At 42.5% G+C, this 18,113-nt stretch overlaps 1 protein-coding gene across 4 annotated transcripts in view; it reads left to right on the top strand.

Annotated features, from left to right (window-relative positions):
* LOC111953468 (polypeptide N-acetylgalactosaminyltransferase 11) overlaps positions 1-18,113 on the top strand; it is a 53,641-nt gene that overhangs the window by 10,535 nt on the left and 24,993 nt on the right. For all 4 annotated transcript variants that reach the window (XR_011474310.1, XM_070435607.1, XM_023972768.2 and 1 more), the window contains exons 2-8: positions 7,603-7,899; positions 8,781-8,904; positions 9,966-10,132; positions 10,447-10,572; positions 10,947-11,196; positions 13,090-13,207; positions 15,002-15,154. Coding sequence is in view for 3 of the 4 variants with exons in the window: in XM_070435607.1 (XP_070291708.1) it covers positions 7,641-7,899; positions 8,781-8,904; positions 9,966-10,132; positions 10,447-10,572; positions 10,947-11,196; positions 13,090-13,207; positions 15,002-15,154 (1,197 nt within the window). In the remaining variant the exon portion in view is untranslated. The remainder of the gene's footprint in view (positions 1-7,602; positions 7,900-8,780; positions 8,905-9,965; positions 10,133-10,446; positions 10,573-10,946; positions 11,197-13,089; positions 13,208-15,001; positions 15,155-18,113) is intronic.

Here is an 18,113-nt window from a genome sequence, read left to right as displayed (position 1 = left end):
CAACATTTTACGTGGTGTCATTATGTCATATAGGTGTGCGCGTCAGCTTTGACATCGGTTTTGCACATCAGCGTTAAACTAAACATATCAATGTTGGCATTTTTATCTAATATCGTCCGATTCCGATATTGTTGCATTCCTACTAATTTCCTTAGTTTATTTTACGAAAGTAGAAAGTATTGGAATTCTTTCTCATACTTTGGTACCACCTAGATGTGCTGATGCAAAAAACAATTCCCACCTCTTTAAAACAATGTCTTTATTTTGGTCAAAAGGCAGTGGGGCAGTACAGGCTACATATGGGCTGTGAGTGGCGGCACTAACCACTAGACCACTCACCTCTTGAGGTTGGCCATGGGTTTGCCATAAAGCATGTTGCACTTGGTGTCTTTCCTGTAACATTTGGCAGACTGTGAGTCTGTCCACTTCAACTAGGCCTAATGAGTGATTCCTCATGAAACCAGAACAAAAAAAAGACCATGATTTGGGTGATTTCCCAAAATGTAAACCATATAGTCCCTTGGAGGAAGGATTGTTGACATTTTGTATCTAAAAGCATAATTGAGAAAAAATTGGCATACAGTTGAAGTCGGACGTTTACATACACCTTAGCCAAATACATTTAAATTCAGTTTTTCACAATTCCTGACATTTAATCCTAGTAAAAATTCCCTGTCTTAGGTCAGTTAGGATCACCACTTTATTTTAAGAATGTGAAATGTCAGAATAATAGTAGAGTGATCTATTTCAGCTTTTATTTCTTTCATCACATTCCCAGTGGATCAGAAGTTTACACACTCAATTAGTATTTGGTAGCATTGCCTTTAAATTGTTTAACTTGGGTCAAATGTTTTGGGTAGCCTTCCACAAGCTTCCCACAATAGGTTGGGTGAATTTTGTCCCATTCCTCCTGACAGAGCTGGTGTAACTGAATCAGGTTTGTAGGCCTCCTTGCTCACACACACTTTTTGTTCTGCCCACAATTGTTCTATGGGATTGAGGTCAGGGCTTTGTGATGGCCACTCCAATACCTTGACTTTGTTGTCCTTAAGCCATTTTGCCACAACTTTGGAAGTATGCTTGGGGTCATTGTCCATCTGGAAGACCCATTTGCGACCAAGCTTTAACTTCCTGACTGATGTCTTCGGATGTTGCTTCAATATATCCACATCATTTCCCTCCCTCATGATGTAATCTATTTTGTTAGGTGCACCAGTCCCTCCTGCAGCAAAGCAACCCCACAACATGATGCTGCCACCCCTGTGCTTCACGGTTGGGATGGTGTTCTTCGGCTTGCAAGCCTCCCCCTTTATCCTCCAAACATAACGATGGTCATTATTAGAGGTCGACCGATTAATCGGAATGGCCGATTAATTAGTGCCGATTTCAAGTTTTCATAACACATTTTTTTTAAACACCTTTTTATCCTTCATTTAACTAGGCAAGTCAGTTAAGAACACATTCTTATTTTCAATGACGGCCTAGGAACGGTGGGTTAACTGCCTTGTTCAGGGGCAGAATGACAGATTTTTACCTTGTCAGCTCGGGGATTCAATCTTGCAACCTTACAGTTAACCAGTCCAACGCTCTAACCACCTGATTACATTGCACTCCACGAGGAGACTGCCTGTTACGCGAATGCAGTAAGAAGCCAAGGTAAGTTGCTAGCTAGCATTAAACTTATTTTATAAAAAAACAATCAATCAATCATAATCACTAGTTAACTACACATGATTGATGATATTACTAGTTTATCTAGCGTGTCCTGCGTTGCGTATTCGTGAAAAAGGACTGTCTTGCTCCAATGTGTACCTAACCATAAACATCAATGCCTTTCTTAAAATCAATACACAGAAGTATATATTTTTCACGTCATATTTTTAATCCTGCATATTTTGCTAAAAAGAAATCCAGGTTAGCAGGCAATATTAACCAGGTGAAATTGTGTCACTTCTCTTGCGTTCATTGCATGCAGAGTCAGGGTATATGCAACAGTTTGGGCCGCCTAATTTGCCAGAATTATGACATAACATTGAAGGTTGTGCAATGTAACAGGAATATTTAGACTTATGGATGCCACCCGTTAGATAAAATACGTAACGGTTCCGTATTTCACTGAAAGAATAAAAGTCTTGTTTTCGAGATGATAGTTTCCGGGTTCGACCATATTAATGACCAAAGGCTCATATTTCTGTGTGTTATTATGTTATAACTAAGTCTATGATTTGATAGAGCAGTCTGACTAAGCGATGGTAGGCACCAGCAGGCTCGTAAGCATTCATTCAAACAGCACTTTTGTGCGTTTTGCCAGCAGCTCGTCGCTGTGCTTCAAGCATTGAGCTGTTTATGACTTCAAACCTATCAACTCCCGAGATTAGGCTGGTGTAACCGATGTGAAATGGCTAGCTAGTTAGCGGGGTGCGCGCTAATAGCATTTCAAACGTCACTCGCTCTGAGACTTGGAGTGGTTGTTCCCCTTGCCCTGCCCTTTTGTGGAGCGATGGGTAACGCTGCTTCGAGGGTGGCTGTTGTCGATGTGTTCCTGGTTCGAGCCCAGGTAGGGGCGAGGAGAGGGACGGAAGCTATACTGTTACACTGGCAATACTAAAGTACCTATAAGAACATCCAATAGTTAAAGGTATATGAAATACAAATTGTATAGAGAAATTGTCCTATAATTCCTATAATAATGTATTTAAAATAAGTGTTCATTCAGTATTGTTGCAATTGTCATTATTACAAATAAAGAAAATAAAATTTGGCCGATTAATCGGTATCGGCTTTTTTGGTCCTCCAATAATCGGTATCGGTATCGGCGTTAAAATCATAATCGGTCGACCTCTAGTCATTATGGCCAAACAGTTCTATTTTTGTTTCATCAGACCAGAGGACAATTCTCCAAAAAGTTGATCTTTGTCCCCATGTGCAGTTGCAAACCATAGTGTGGCTTTTTTATGGCGGTTTTGGAGCAGTGGCTTCTTCCTTGCTGAGTGGCCTTTCAGGTTATGTCGATATAGGACTCGTTTTACTGTGGATATAGATACTTTTGTACCTGTTTCCTCCAGCATCTTCACAAGGTCCTTTGCTGTTGTTCTGTGATTGATTTGCACTTTTCGCACCAAAGTACGTTCATCTCTAGGAGACAGAACGCGTCTCCTTCCTGAGCGGTATGATGGCTGCGTGGTCCCATGGTGTTTATACTTGCATACTATTGTTTGTACAGATGAACGTGGTACCTTCAGGCATTTGGAAATTGCTCCCAAGGATGAACCAGACTTGTGGAGGTCTACATTTTCCTTCTGAGGTCTTGGCTGATTTCTTTAGATTTTTCCATGATGTCAAGCAAATGGCACTGAGTTTGAAGGAAGGCCTTGAAATACATCCACAGGTACACCTCCAATAGGCTAATTGACATAATTTGAGTCAATCAGAAGCTTCTAAAGCCATGACATAATTTTCTGGAATTTTCCAAGCTGTTTAAAGGCACAGTCAACTTAGTGTATGTAAACTTCTGACCAACTGGAATTGTGATACAGTGAATTAATCTGTCTGTAAACAATTGTTGGAAAAATTACTTGTGTCATGCACAAAGTAGATGTCCTAACCGACTTGCCAAAACTATAGTTTGTTAACAAGAAATTTGTGGAGTGGTTGAAAAACAAGTTTTAATGACTCCAACCTAAGTGTATGTAAACTTCCGACTTCAACTGTATGTATGTCATTTTGGCCATGTGACCCAGGCCTCCTTTAGACTCCATAACCTCCGTCTGTACGTGCTAGAAAGCTAAACTTGTTGTCGTATGGAACTTTACCGCTTACTCTGTAATATGTAGACCTATTATATACGTTTAATCCTTTCATCACATGCAGTGCTACTGCTTCCATTTTTATCTACCTATGGCTTTGCACTTGTTCCATCTCAATGACTCTGTATCTGTCAGTGTCTCTGTCTTATTTCTCTGCTTATCTTCCCATTTTCAGCTGTGTTTCTTGACATTCCTTTTCACTGGTCTGACTAACGAGCCACTAAGTGCCACAGCAAAACAACACTGTGACGTCCGTGTGCATCTTGTCACCAATTAATCATGCTTAGGCCTTAGTCTGTTTTTCAGAGGACTCACCTTGTTTCCACCCTGCTGTCCTTATCTGACAAATTGTGATGGCGCAAATACCCCAGGCTTGGTTCTTTTGTTGTATTCAATGTTACTCTTAAGATTTGTAAATATATTTGAATGCAGTGCCAAAAGCCCACATAATTTCAACCAGACTGGTTGAAACGCACATATCTGAAATTCCTTGTTTTTCTGCCGGGGATGGGGGGGAAAAGAGTAAGGCGTAAATTATTCGGGATGTTTGTGGGTAATAAATAGCTGTGCGTTTCCAAAGCGTTTTGTGTTTGAAGTAAAATCCTCATCTGGATAATTTATTTACATTTTTTCCTGAGAAGACGTGATATTTCTTTCATGTGTTTGTCTATAAAGTTCAGGCTATTCATAGAAATTATTGAGCAGATCTGAGTTCATTGACGTTTCAGAGTCAGCATCTCATCTCTCAGGTATAGTGATCCCTCTAATATTAATTAATTAATACTAATATTAACAAGTGATCCCTCTAATATTAATTAAACTTTTGTGTCATTTTATTCTATCCTCTACCAATCCGAACCCCTGTCAGATATGGTTATGGACGACTTTTTAGATAACTTGGATATCCCATCCATTGACATGGACATGAGTAAAGTTCTGGACAACCCTCTGCATCTTGATGAGATAACAAAGGGTCTAAAGTTAATGCAAAGTGGCAAGGTCCCAGGCCCTGATGGCTTCCCTGTCGATTTTTATAAAACGTTCTCAGATCAACTCGCCCCATTACTATTAGATATGTTCACCGACTCGTTATCACAGGGCTCTCTACCCCCGACGGTAACTCAAGCCTCCATCTAACTTATACTTAAAGATAAAGATCCGGCGGAATGTGGTGGATATCGGCCCATTTCACTTTTGAACGCTGATGTTAAACTATTAGCGAAGGTTCTAGCATGCCGGTTGGAACCCTGCCTTCAGGATGTCATATCTGATGACCAAACGGGTTTCATCAAAGAGTGACAACTGTTTTCCAATGTATGCCGGCTTTTGAACATTATACTCTCCTATCTCTCCAGACCCCAAATTGTTGTTTCTTTTGATGCGGAGAATTCTTTCGACCAGGTGGAGTGGGATTATTTAAGATTTTGTTTTGGGTCCAATTTCATCTCATGAAATATGTCTGCTCTATTCTGCTCCTACGGCTAGCGTACACACCAACATTCAAAATACTTCCCCCTCTCCAGAGGGACCCGTGTCCCCCCCCCCCTCCTTTTTGCTCTTGCATAGAACCGCTTTCCTTGGCCTTAAAAGTATCACCATAATTCACTGGAATCCACCGAGCTGGTGAAGAGCACAGTGTTACTGTATGCCGATCTATTATATCACTAACCCTGTAAACGCTGTCTAACATAATGCATATTTTAAACACGTTTGGATCATTCTCAGGTTACAAATTGAACATTCAGAAAGTGAATGTTTTCCGATCAACCCTGCTGCCAAGCAAATTCACTTTGGAGCTCTGCCTTTCTGTCTGTCGCCCTCTGGTTTTTCCTGTTTGGGTGTGGATATTACACACACTCTGGCTACCCTCCATAAAACTCACTTTTCAAGCCTAGTTACACGAGTTAAAGCGGACTTTAACAGGGATAGTCTGCCTCATTAGCTGGCAGAATCCAATTTGTTAAAATGAACATTTTACCTAGGTTTCTATACCTTTTTTCAATATCTGCCGAAGTCATTTTTTACCAAGTTGGATAGGCTCATCAGTCATTTTATCTGGACAGGCAAATCACCTAGGATACGTAGAGCAATACTTCAAAGACGAGACATGATGGAGGTTTGGCACTTCCAAAATGTACTGCTTTACTATTGGACAGCCAATATTCAAAAGATGGTCTGGTGTAATGCTCCAGATACCAACTGGTGCTCATTAGAGGTGCACTCCTGCCAATCATCCTCCCTTTCTGCCCTCGCTTGTGCCCCACTGTCCTTGTGTCCTTCAAAGTATACTGGAAACCCCATTTGTGTGCTTTACTTTGAAGATCTGGCAACAATTTTGTTGACATGTTAGACTTTCTGCCCCTTCTCTTCTAAGCCCTATCTGTAACAACCACCTATTTTTACCCTCCACATTTGACCAGGCTTTTGTTTTGTGGTGTGAGAGGTTTGGTTTGTTTCAAATATGTATTTTTAGATGGGAAGTTTGTCAATTTTAATGATCTTGTAGCTAAATCTAATCTGGCTCATTCTAATCATTTCTGCTATTTTCAAGCCCATAACTTTGTTCGTTCTCATTTTCCTACCTTCCCTCAACTACCTCCCAAGACGTTGCTAGAGGAGAATTTGTCCCTCCTGTGGAGTCGGCAAGGTCTGATTTTCTAGATTATATGACATTATGCTGTCCTCTGGAACCCTCTACAATAAACAAAATCAAGAGGGACTGGGGTAGGGAACTTGACCTTGCAGATGACTGGTGGGAGGAGGTCCTTCTTAGGGTTAACTCCACATCCTCATGTGCCCGGTTAAGTTTCATTCAGTTCAAAGTCTTGCACAGAATTCACTACACCGAAGAAAAACGTTCTAAATTCCTCCCAGAAACGAATGACACGTGATAGATGTTCATTCATCCGGCATACCACACCCATGTGTTCTAAGCTGTCTGTGGATTGCTAAACCTTTTTTAATACTCTCTCTAAAATTCTAGATATTGACCTGGAGCCTTGTCCTCTAATAGCTATATTTGAGTTCCATCTTTGTTGTATAGTCTCTCTAAAAGTAGAGCGGATGTTGTAGCGTTTGCCTCCCTTATAGCCCGCCGGCAGATCTGTCTTAACTGGAAATCCTTCAAACCTCCCACTGCATCATCCTGGTTGAAAGATCTAGTGTCTCTTCTACACCTAGAAACAATGAAATACACTCAGAGGATGTACTGATAACTTTTTCTTGAGATGGCAACCTTTTAATTTCCTTTTTTGAACAGTTGCCTTCTATTGATCAGGAGTAAGAACTTTGGCCAACGGGATAGGGGAGGGTGTGGGGGAGGGTGTGGTTGGGGTGTAGGGGAGGGTGTGGGGGAGGGTGTGGGAAGGAAGGGTTAGTATGTATTTTTTTTGTGTACGTATATTTATATATTATTTCCAATTGTAAATGTATTTTATTTTTGTATGTATGCTGCTTTTGTTAGAGGGAGGTGGTTCAATAAGTATAGGGGGATAAAATGATGTATCTGTTCAATTTGTATTTCTTTATGTCCAATAAAAATAAAATAAAGATTGCATGAATTTTGCTGTAAAGTGCATATTTTCTCTACCATGCATGGCAAAAAGTGCAGATTTGCAGGAAATTAACTTTAAAAGTATTTTTTTCTTCTTCTCCGCTGTCAAGGGGTGGGGGGGCGCTAAAATGGAGTCAGTACGGCCCCTCACGATGAGGTTCCGTTTTTTTGTGGCGCCCACCTCCATCAATGTTGCCCATCCCTGATCTTTAACCTGTTATCTCTCTCTGGTTTCCTCGACAGGGGCCTGAGCATGGACCACCGACAATGCTAGGGCTACCATGGGCAGCGTCACACTGCGCTACTTCTGCTATGGTTGCCTCTTCACCTCTGTGACCTGGTCCGCCCTGCTCTTCCTCTACTTCAGCCTGAGCCAGGACGGCGGCCGGCCCTCCTTCAGGAATGTGCCCATCCAGGGGCCACAGGCCAAACGCTTCCACTCGCGCTTCACCAGGAGCCCTGGAGGAGGCCAAGAGCAAGGCATCAAGGCAGTCCCTGCAGCAAGAGGCAACAAAAAGGCCGATCTCTCTCCGGAGATGGGTAAGTGAGCCCTTCAGAGCATGAAACTTGAAAACAACCCCCATTGGTGAAAGATCTCTCTCATCTATATACAGAATTTAGGAGGGGTGTACGTGAGAAGGAATGTTCTGATGATAGGTGTTTATAAATGGTTGTCAGTTTGTTAACAAAGCTCATGTGAACTGCCTCATAACCAGCTGCATTGCCTTCAGAGTTTCACACATCCAGAATGATGAGCTTAAGCTCCACAAGCTCACTCGTACTCATGACAGATTCTCGAATGGTTAGGACATTTTGACGGTCTGTATTATTCATTGGTCCCCAAGGGATGCTTGTCGTGTTGGCTTGCTCCCATGTCAACTAATGAAACATTTAACAGGCAGGCAGAGTGATGTGAAAACGATCTGCTCCAGAGTGTAGCCTAGGCGATTCCACGATGCCTTTATGCGTCAATGCCCATTTGGAGCTGGACAGTGAGAAACATAGGAACAATCAAGCTAACCATAATTCATTACGGATTATCGTTGAGCAGGTTCGGTTGGCATTGAGGGATTATTATGTTMTTTTTTTTTTACTGTCCGACGCAGGCGCAAAGAAAAACACATTGTGCATTGCAGCAATACAAAGGCATGTTTGAAGTGTCTTTGGATTGGAGTGAGGCCTTCAGATGGCTGGTGAGTGAGTTGTTTCCATGGTTGCACAGAGTTACTAAGCAAAGCCATTACCACACACTCAGGATGAAGGCTGCTTGCGTTACCATGGCAATGTGGACCAGCCTAACCACCCCCAGTAGTGGATGCATCAATAAAATCCTCAATGACACAAGCGCCCGTACTATTCTGAACCATTCCATCTATTTGCATCCTTTTTTTCTTCTCTCCATCCTGTCTTTTCCTCTTCAGGTATGATTTTTAATGAGCAAGACCAGGAGGTTCGAGACATGGGCTATCACAAGCACGCTTTCAACGTACTCATCAGCAATCGACTGGGCTTCCACCGAGACCTCCCCGACACTAGGGACGACAGGTGAGTGAGAGAGCGACAGCGTGTGAGTGTGTGGCATATATTTGGGTTTATTGACTCCGTGAGGGTGAACAGTGAGAGTGACACCGACGCAGCACTTTGCAAGCCATCATGAAGGGCAACGGTAGCCAAAGGTTAAATGGGAAATCATGTCAATCTCTCTGTGCCTGCCCTGTTGCCCCTACGAAATCCAAATACAAGGCATCTGTCTAGAGATGATCTAGTTTAGCACTGGTCCGAGGCTAACAAGTAGACCTGCAGCTTGGAGTATTCTCACATGTTAAGATGAGTTGCTTGTAAATGCAAAAATGAATTGGCTTGGTCAGTCTTGACAATCATTGGTACAATCGGGTGGTTTTAGGAGAGTTTGTAAATCCTGCTTACTCAGCAGACATGTTAGGATATGGCAGAGGGTGAGTAGTTAAGGCATAATATGTTACAGAAGCAAAGGGTCAAAACTGTTAACGTTTCCAAGGGGCAAGGCTTTCACAAGGTTGAGGAAAGCTCTGTAGGTGTGACCGTCATGATCCAAATGTTTCACTACAAGCTGCACAGTGAAACCGCATGAGTGTTTTATGCATGCATGAATACTGATCCTAGTTATGTTTGTCCCTGTCAAATACCTAGATAGGACTCTAGTGCCCAAAAGACAGTTTTAGCATGGGCAGCGCCATTGAATTTTCACCATTTTTGAAGTAGTCAACATGGTGGAACTTCCTATGGGTAAAAGGAAGGATCACTTAATTCCATACATGTCACCAGGAGGGATCAGCCAATGAATTATGCTAGTGAGGAAACATTCCATAACTGCAGGTGGCAGTAACATCGCCAACCTTGGTTTGGCGAACTGATCAAACAACACACTCTCGGTGGCTGTGTGCACCCTTTCAGTTTGTTTACCAACTCCTAGAAGTAGTAGTAGAAGAAAATGTACTACTTCAAAATGGAGTTGGCCTCGATGGTGCTGCCCATAATGGGACACATGCAATGTCTATGGTCCCTGTTGTGACACCCAGGGGTTGGCTAATATGTGCTGGTGGCCCCACCCCCTCTCTGTCTCTCAGGTGCCGAGATGGGATCTATCCTCTGTCCCTCCCCACGGCCAGCGTAGTGATCTGCTTCTTCAACGAGGCGTTCTCCGCCCTCCTGCGCACCGTGCACAGCGTTCTAGATCGCACGCCTGCCTACCTGTTGCATGAGATTATACTGGTGGATGACAGCAGTGAACTAGGCAAGCTGCTCTTTTCAGTTGTCTATTTAGGACGTGAACTCTTGGGTTTTGTTCAGGCTCGCCTGAGCCAGGTAGACTATAACAAGGCCCAGTAAATGATTGGATGCTGTCATGGACTGTGTGCATCTGTCTACAGTGTGCATGCTTCAATTACCTAGTTGGTGAACAAACGCAGGCTACTGTATTGTGTTGACGTTATCGAATGCCTGTGTGTAAATAAAGTCAGAAATCTTGGATCTCAATAGGATCTACTTGTATAAATTAATCTCAACTGAGCTCCATCTGAAAGCTTCTGTCCTTTCCCTCCACCACAGCTGACCTGAAGGGAGACCTGGACATCTATGTCCAGCTCAACCTCCAGGGCAAGGTCAAGGTGGTCCGCAACGAGAAGAGAGAAGGACTGATCCGAGGGAGGATGATAGGGGCCTCTCATGCCACAGGTGAGCCCTCCCGAGACCATAACTCTTCACTAATGTAACATGAGGCAGGTAAAATAACTGTTTACTGTATGTTGTCTGTCAAGTTCCACACGGAAGTAATAGTGTTGTATTATGATCAGCTGCAGTAGGATGAGAGGAAGAGGCTACAGAGGAATCGAACAGTGTGTGTGTGTCTGAACTGTGTATGTGTCTGTGTGAATAGTGTGTGTCTGTGTGAATAGTGTGTGTACGCGCAAATGTCAAATCCCTGTAGATGTGTACCTCTAACCCCAGGAACCACTGAAGATATCTTGCCTCTCGGGAAACATCCACCCTGGCCATGCCACCCCTCTCCCCGTTCTTCTCTCTCCTGATTTGGTGTTTTCTTTCTGAAGGGGAGGTGCTGGTGTTCCTCGACAGCCACTGCGAGGTAAACGAGGCGTGGCTGCGGCCCCTGCTGACACCCATCCAGCGGGACCGCAAGTCGGTGGTGTGTCCCGTCATCGACATAATTAGCGCCGACACGCTGGCCTACAGCCCCTCCCCCATCGTCCGGGGGGGCTTCAACTGGGGGCTGCACTTCAAGTGGGACCCTGTGCCCGCCTCAGAGCTCAACGGCCCCGAAGGAGCACTGGGCGCCATCAGGTAACCCCCTGGCGGGAAACCAACCAGACCTTATCGGGAATAATAGATTTGCTCAAGGTGTGGAAAATGCTGAACGCAAGGATAAGGTCAACGACTTCAATATTTAATGGTTTAATAGGGAGACACACGTTCCTCTGAGAGGTTCCAATCTGCCCCATTCCAAAGACGAGACAGTCGTTATATGCTCATCCGTATCTGTTCTCTCTCCAGCTGCCTCGGAGTGCCTGGGCCCTGGTCAAAACATAGGCAACTTGCAAGGCCAGAGTGAACCATGGATTAGACATCTCTATCGCTTTAAAATGCCTATAGTTGAATTACAGCCATCGGCCTTATCCCCAGGAATGTCACTTAGACAGCATGTAATGTCCTAAGTGCCCTCAGAGAGGGGTCAACCTCTGGCTTAATAGGCAGCTAGAATTTAGAACCTATCAACCTGCTTTCAATCACATATGTCCATGCTCTCTAAGTTGAGCTGTGGACTGGAATAGTCCTGAACGTGCAAACTCCAAGCTAGGTTTGACGCATTATAGATGCAGAGGAACCAGTATGCACCTGAATGCACTCACCAAAACTATGATCTGTTTCCCTAAATTGTATTATGAAAGCATAACTGTACTATTGTATTTTATAACTTAGCTAGTCATGTTGGCAATAGAACAGGATTTCAAATGATGCTCACCTGACCAGATTGTGATTTATAATGGACCCTTTGGATTGCTTAAACAACATGAATTGTGTGCTGGTGAGGAGGCAGGGTTGTGTTCAAAACAACTACAAGTATGCTTGCTCTAGTTCCTCAACAGCACAGCTAGGAGAGCTCAAAAACAACACCTTATAGTTAAACTCTTAAATCATAAAAGTGCATTGAAATGACTTAGGAACTGTGCACACTTTGGAGAGGTGTGGCCACTTGGAGACACCAGTTAGTCCTCTCACTCAACCCCTTGTCATTTCTTTGTCTTATGTTGCACCTACCCCACATTTTCCAAGAATATTCTTGTTACTGAATGTATCCAGAATATATTCAACAAATGTGTCAAAGTACAGTAAATGTAAAATGCACATAAAATCAGTGTGCTGTTTGGATTCAGTCTTTCAGGTCACTGTTGTCACAATTTCGGTCTAATAATTTCCCCATTTCCAAATTTCCCTTTAAATTGCTACCAGTGTTATGCATATGTTTTCATATTTCTGCTCTAAGACACATTTTTACATGTATCCATATAGGCCAATTCCATTGAGTATAAAGGGTTAATGCTCAAATCGATTGGGAATAGCTCAGCCTGCATGAACCTGATATCAATAAAGCCCATAGCGTTGTGTTCCCATCCCCTTACGTATGGAGTCATGTGAAAGCTAATTAGTGGCCATAGAAGGACGCCTGGTTCCATCCACGTTTTGAAGAGCCTGAGTGCTTTCAATCCATTACTATGGCGTAGGCCGGTTTTAGCCTTAAGGGCTTCTCGGACACCCCTTAGTGTAAAGAAAAATACAATCTCTTTCCGTTTCGCTCAAATGCTTGCGTTCTGGGCTTTCCATAAGAACATAAGCCTACGGTCACACAGAGATTCATGAAAACGTATTAAATCAGATACGCATTCATCATGGTCCGTCATCGTCAAATTCAAGTCCAATTATTTTCTGAAGAGTTGGATACGCACAAAGGCCGGAGTTGTGTTATTTGTTTTGACGGACAATCATCTCTGGCGATCTGTCAAACGGATGGCTCCATTGGAAAAAAACATTCTCAATCAGTAATTCTCTCTGGTCATAGCCTGACTAGAAGACAGAGGCATTGTTTTCTCACATATTAGTGGTTGCGCTGCTAGTACCTTAAAGGATACTGAAGTAACGACAGTGCCGACTCACTCTGTCTTACTCCCCCTCCCCCAGGTCCCCCACCATGGCCGGTGGTCTGTTTGCCATGGACAGGAAGTACTTTAACGAGCTGGGCCAATACGACAGCGGCATGGACATCTGGGGAGGCGAGAACCTCGAGATCTCCTTCCGGGTAAATAAAAGGGTCACACATACTCACTGCCTTTCACACGACACAGTCTGTCTCCGTAGTGTGTACACTCTGTCACATAACATACACAACATGTCTGCTTCATGTTATTCTTAGGCAGGGTACAGATGCTCCCAAAGTGACACCCACCCTTTCAATTGAACATATTTTTCCCGTTTTAGGAGGGGTGCCAAATCAACTAGGTGGGGAGCACACATGCACCTGGTCAAATGAGCTGTGACATGTCAACCACTCGTCATAAGCTCAAGACACTTGGTTTATTTACCCACGTTTTAGCTCATTTAGTCTAAGGCTTTGCCTTGTCAAAGTCAAGCTTTTCTTCCCCTAAGAAAAATACAGAATTAAATAAAATGTTTTAACTGACAGCCAAAGGCAAGTTTATTTCTCTATATTACGTTTTGGTCCATTTGAGTTGGATCGCCGCAGGCTGGAAACTATATATTGGCTTGGCTACATGAATCTCTCCAACAAAAATTCCTTTCTCGCCTCAGAGTTTTTAGTAACTATTACCACATCAGAGTTGGACATTTCTCTTCCAGTCCTGTTTGAATATTCTTGGCAAGACTACCTTCTCATGTCTTGCTATGTTACCCTATTTGAAAAGAGAGTACAGTATATTACTTCACTAAGGAAACATTATGTACGGTGCAGTCGGAAAGTATTCAAACCTCGTGACTTTTCCCACATTTTGTTACGTTACAAATGTTTAATCCATTTTAGATTAAGGCTGTATTTTATTTTATCTCCACTCAATACCCTATAATGACAAAGCAAAAACAGGTTTTTAGACATTTTTGCAAATGTATTAAAAATTCAAAATGTAAATATCAGATTTACAAAAGTATGCAGACCCTTTACTCAGTACTTTGTTGAATCGTCTTCGGCAGTGATTACAGCCTTGAGTCTTCTTGGGTATGACGCTACAAGCTTGGCAGACCTGTATTTGGGGAGTTTCTCCCATTCTTCTCTGCAGATCCTCAAGCTCTGTCAAGTTGGATGGGGGTCGTCGCTGCACAGCTATTTTCAGGTCCCTCCAGAGATGTTCGATCGGGTTCAAGTCCGGGCTCTGGCTGGGCCACTCAAGGACATTCAGACACTTGTCCCTGAAGCCACTCCTGTGTTGTCTTGGCTGTGTGCTTAGGGTCGTTGTCCTGTTGGAAGGTGAACCTTCGCCAGTCTAAGGTCCTGAGCTCTATGTGAAACATTGTCAGATTACATGAACCATATGGCTCTCTACTATGGGAAATGGAGCTGATGTTTGGTCAGACTTTCACTCCCCTACATATTTATTTGGACAGTTAAGCTAAAACGTTGAATATTGGCTCTATACTCCAGCATTTTTTATTTTAGATAATAAATTATGAGGCGATAGTACAGTGTCACTTTATTTAAGTGTATTTTCATACATATCTGTTCTATCATTTAGAAATGAAAGTACTTTATGTATCTAGCCCCCCCTCCCATTTGAAGGTGTCGTAAGTATTTGGACAAAACAAACTGCAAATGCGTTCAACAAGTTTGTAGAGTCATCTTCATAGTGGTATATTTGGCCATAGAATCTGCTCCTGCATGGTTTAAGTAAAAGGGGTTTGAGTTTTTCTATATAGAAGCTCAAAGTCATGAATGTGTGTGGTCTACAGTAGGAGGTTATTCACAACATGCATATAATATAGCTTAGATGAAGTGCGCTGGCGCTCTAACCAAGAATTCAAATATTTTCTGAACTGCTGAATGTGTGTTCATACAATGCATTTGAATTGTCTCTCCCTTTCTCAGATATGGATGTGTGGGGGCCAGCTCCTGATCATTCCCTGTTCACGGGTTGGTCATATATTTCGTAAACGGCGGCCCTACGGGTCACCCGGAGGTCAGGACACCATGGCCCACAACTCCCTGCGCTTGGCCCACGTATGGATGGATGAATACAAGGTACATGTACGGAGTAGTAGTACAGGCTGGGCGGTATAGCGTATTTTACTCTACCGGTATTTGATGCATGGACCAGTTTTGGTTTTTTACTTTTTTATAACGGTATTTCAATGTTTGGTTTGTTTAATGTCCTATGCCACTACGCCGAGTCGTCTTTCTCCTTCCACACACACCAATCCCAGAGTGCTCTACTACGAGTCACAACCATTTCACTTGCCATTCACTCACAGTGAGTGTCTGCATGGTCAATGCTGCAGATACAAGATGGTGACAACGATAATGCTTTCCACTTTGCTCCTTAATATAAATCCACAAGCGTTCTATAAAAATCTAATCCATGTTTATTGGTCAAGTACACAGTTTTGCAGATGTTATTGCTGGTGCAGTGAAATGCTTATGTTTCTAGCTCCAGCAGTGCAGCAATACACACAATCCAAAAAACAAACAAGAAATATCAGAATGAGCAATGTCAGAGTCCGGAATATGAATAAATATGTAAAGGGTGTGTGTTTATAGACAGGAAATGAATAGAAAAGGTGTGTACTGCAGTAGTTATATAGGATGAGCCATGACTAGAATACAGTATATACACAAAGTGGTAAAACAGTATGTGACCAGTGTTCTGTCATGACGTTGGCCTGTGGGTAAGGTTTATGACCCCCCCCCATAAATACCTTTCTCCCTTCCCTCTCTCTTGACTATACTGAGGGACGCTTGAATAGCCTTTATTAGACATAGAGAGTCTGGGAACATCAAACAAGTGGAGGGAAAGGAACCATATTTCGGTAATAGAACCAGTTGAAAATATGCGTTGGAACTTAATGAATATGATGTCAGTTCGGTTGTCATCTGAGACATTATGACTGATGACATAAACTGTATCTGGGAAAGTCTACACATTATAGTTATCAGATTCACATGGAATTGTTGTGCAATTTAAATGAAACTATTTGTGAAATGATTAAATGTAATTTTAGCTTCCAAATGAGAGAATTGGGTTTTCATAAAATTAGAGCTCTGCTCAATCAGTGGCCCGCCCCTGTGAAGAGACATGCGTTATAAACTATGAAACACACCCTTCTCCCTCCACTATATAAGCCCTTGACGAAAATGTAACCTCCTGTTCCGGGTACATTAGGACGACGGTCCGATGTCAGAAGGATTCAGATAATAACTACAGAACGAAGCCAACCTCAGCGTGAGCTTTGGTTGCGAATGGTATGAACTTTGAACTCTTATTCCCTACAGAAGTGATACCTCCTAGCCGTTGAGTTAGCAGCAGCCGCTGTAAACGTGGGCTAGGAAAGGAAGGACAGAGTATCACTACAATGTTTCCCATTCACCACCAGAGACACTCTACTCGACACTCTCTAGTAAATATTTATTGCATTTTCCTTTTCCAAATGGTAAATGGTAATTTAGAATGCATAAGATTCTGTATTTACGATAGAGTAGCTGCCTACGGCCCGATAGAGACATAGCTCTCCCTTTGTTCTTCAGTCTTCCCGCTCTTTCACTCAAACCCAACCCCCCTTTCTTTGTGTAACCAGCTGTCATATCTGTTCCTTCCGCTAGGGACGTTTTCCTTTGACATAATTTGTAATCAAGGTATGATTCATTCTGTGTGGTTAGTTAGGTATTTGGTAAATAAATAATTAAACCCAATTTTTGTATTGCTGATTCAACTTGTTAGCCAGGGTTCGTGAAGATAACCAAGAATTTACTTTCTGATGAGACTGAAATAAGGTGACGATTAATATTAACTGCTATTGATGTAAAATATTACTAGATCTTTAAGAGTTTATTCGGAAGATAACTGCTCTATAAATATTATTTTGTGGTGCCTCGACTTTCTAGTTAATTACATTTACATGATTAGCTCAATCAGGTAATATTAATTACAGAGAAAGGATTTTATAGAATAGCATGTCATATCACTTAATCCGGCATAGCCAAAGACACGGCAGTTCTACGACTCTATGTACATAGAGCAGCAGTCTCTAAGGTGCAGGGTAGAGTACCGGGTGGTAGCCGGCTAGTGACAATGTCTAAGGTTCAGGGCAGGTTACTGGGCGGAGGCCAGTTAGTGATGACTGTTTTAAGAGTCTGATGGCCTGAAAATGGAAGCTACACTATTAGTTTAGTTCATGTATCTTACTATCTGCAAACAGCTAGTTTGTATTTTTTGTGGTTAAAATAAATCGTGTTAGCCTCTAATGCTAAATGTACATAGTCAGAGCAAACGTAGCTAGCTAATAAAAAATCTAATCAAATGTTATTTGTCACATGCGCCGAATACATCAGGTGTAGACCTTACAGTGAAATGCTTACTTAAAAGCCCTTATTTACCAACAATGCCGTTCAAGAAATATAATTAATAAAATAAACAAGAATAATATTTCAAAAAAATAAAATTAGAAAAAAAATAGTAAAATCAAAAGGTAACACTAGAAATGTACATAACAATAACGTGGCTATATACAGGGGGTACCGGTACCGAGTCAATGGGTGGGGGTACAGGTTAATCTGACTGCATAGATAATGAACAGCGAGTAGCAGCAGTGTAAAAACAGGGGGTTTGTAAATGTAAATAGTCCAGGTGGCCATTTTGATTAGTTGTTCAGCAGTCTTATGGCTTTTGTGTAGCTGTTAAGGAGCCTTTTGGTCCTAGAATTGGCGCTCCGGTACCACTTGCTGTGCGGTAGCAGAGAGAGCAGTCTATGACTGGAGTCTTTGACCATTTTTTGGGCCTTCCTCTGACACCTCCTAGTATATAGGTCCTGGATGTCAGGAAGCTTGGCCCCAGTGATGTACTGGGCCATATGCCGAGCAGTTGCCATACCAGGCGTTGATGCAACTGGTCAGGAGGCTCTCGATGGTGCAGCTGTAGAACGTTTTGAGGATCTGGGGACCCATGCCAAATCTTCCTGGTAAAATAAAAACACTTAATGTGTTGCCA

The sequence above is a fragment of the Salvelinus sp. IW2-2015 genome, linkage group LG27, assembly GCF_002910315.2.
Source record: "Salvelinus sp. IW2-2015 linkage group LG27, ASM291031v2, whole genome shotgun sequence".
Classification (NCBI taxonomy): domain Eukaryota; kingdom Metazoa; phylum Chordata; class Actinopteri; order Salmoniformes; family Salmonidae; genus Salvelinus; species Salvelinus sp. IW2-2015.
The sequence above is the reverse complement of the archived record's forward strand: the minus strand, read 5'-3'. Positions and strand labels throughout refer to the sequence as shown.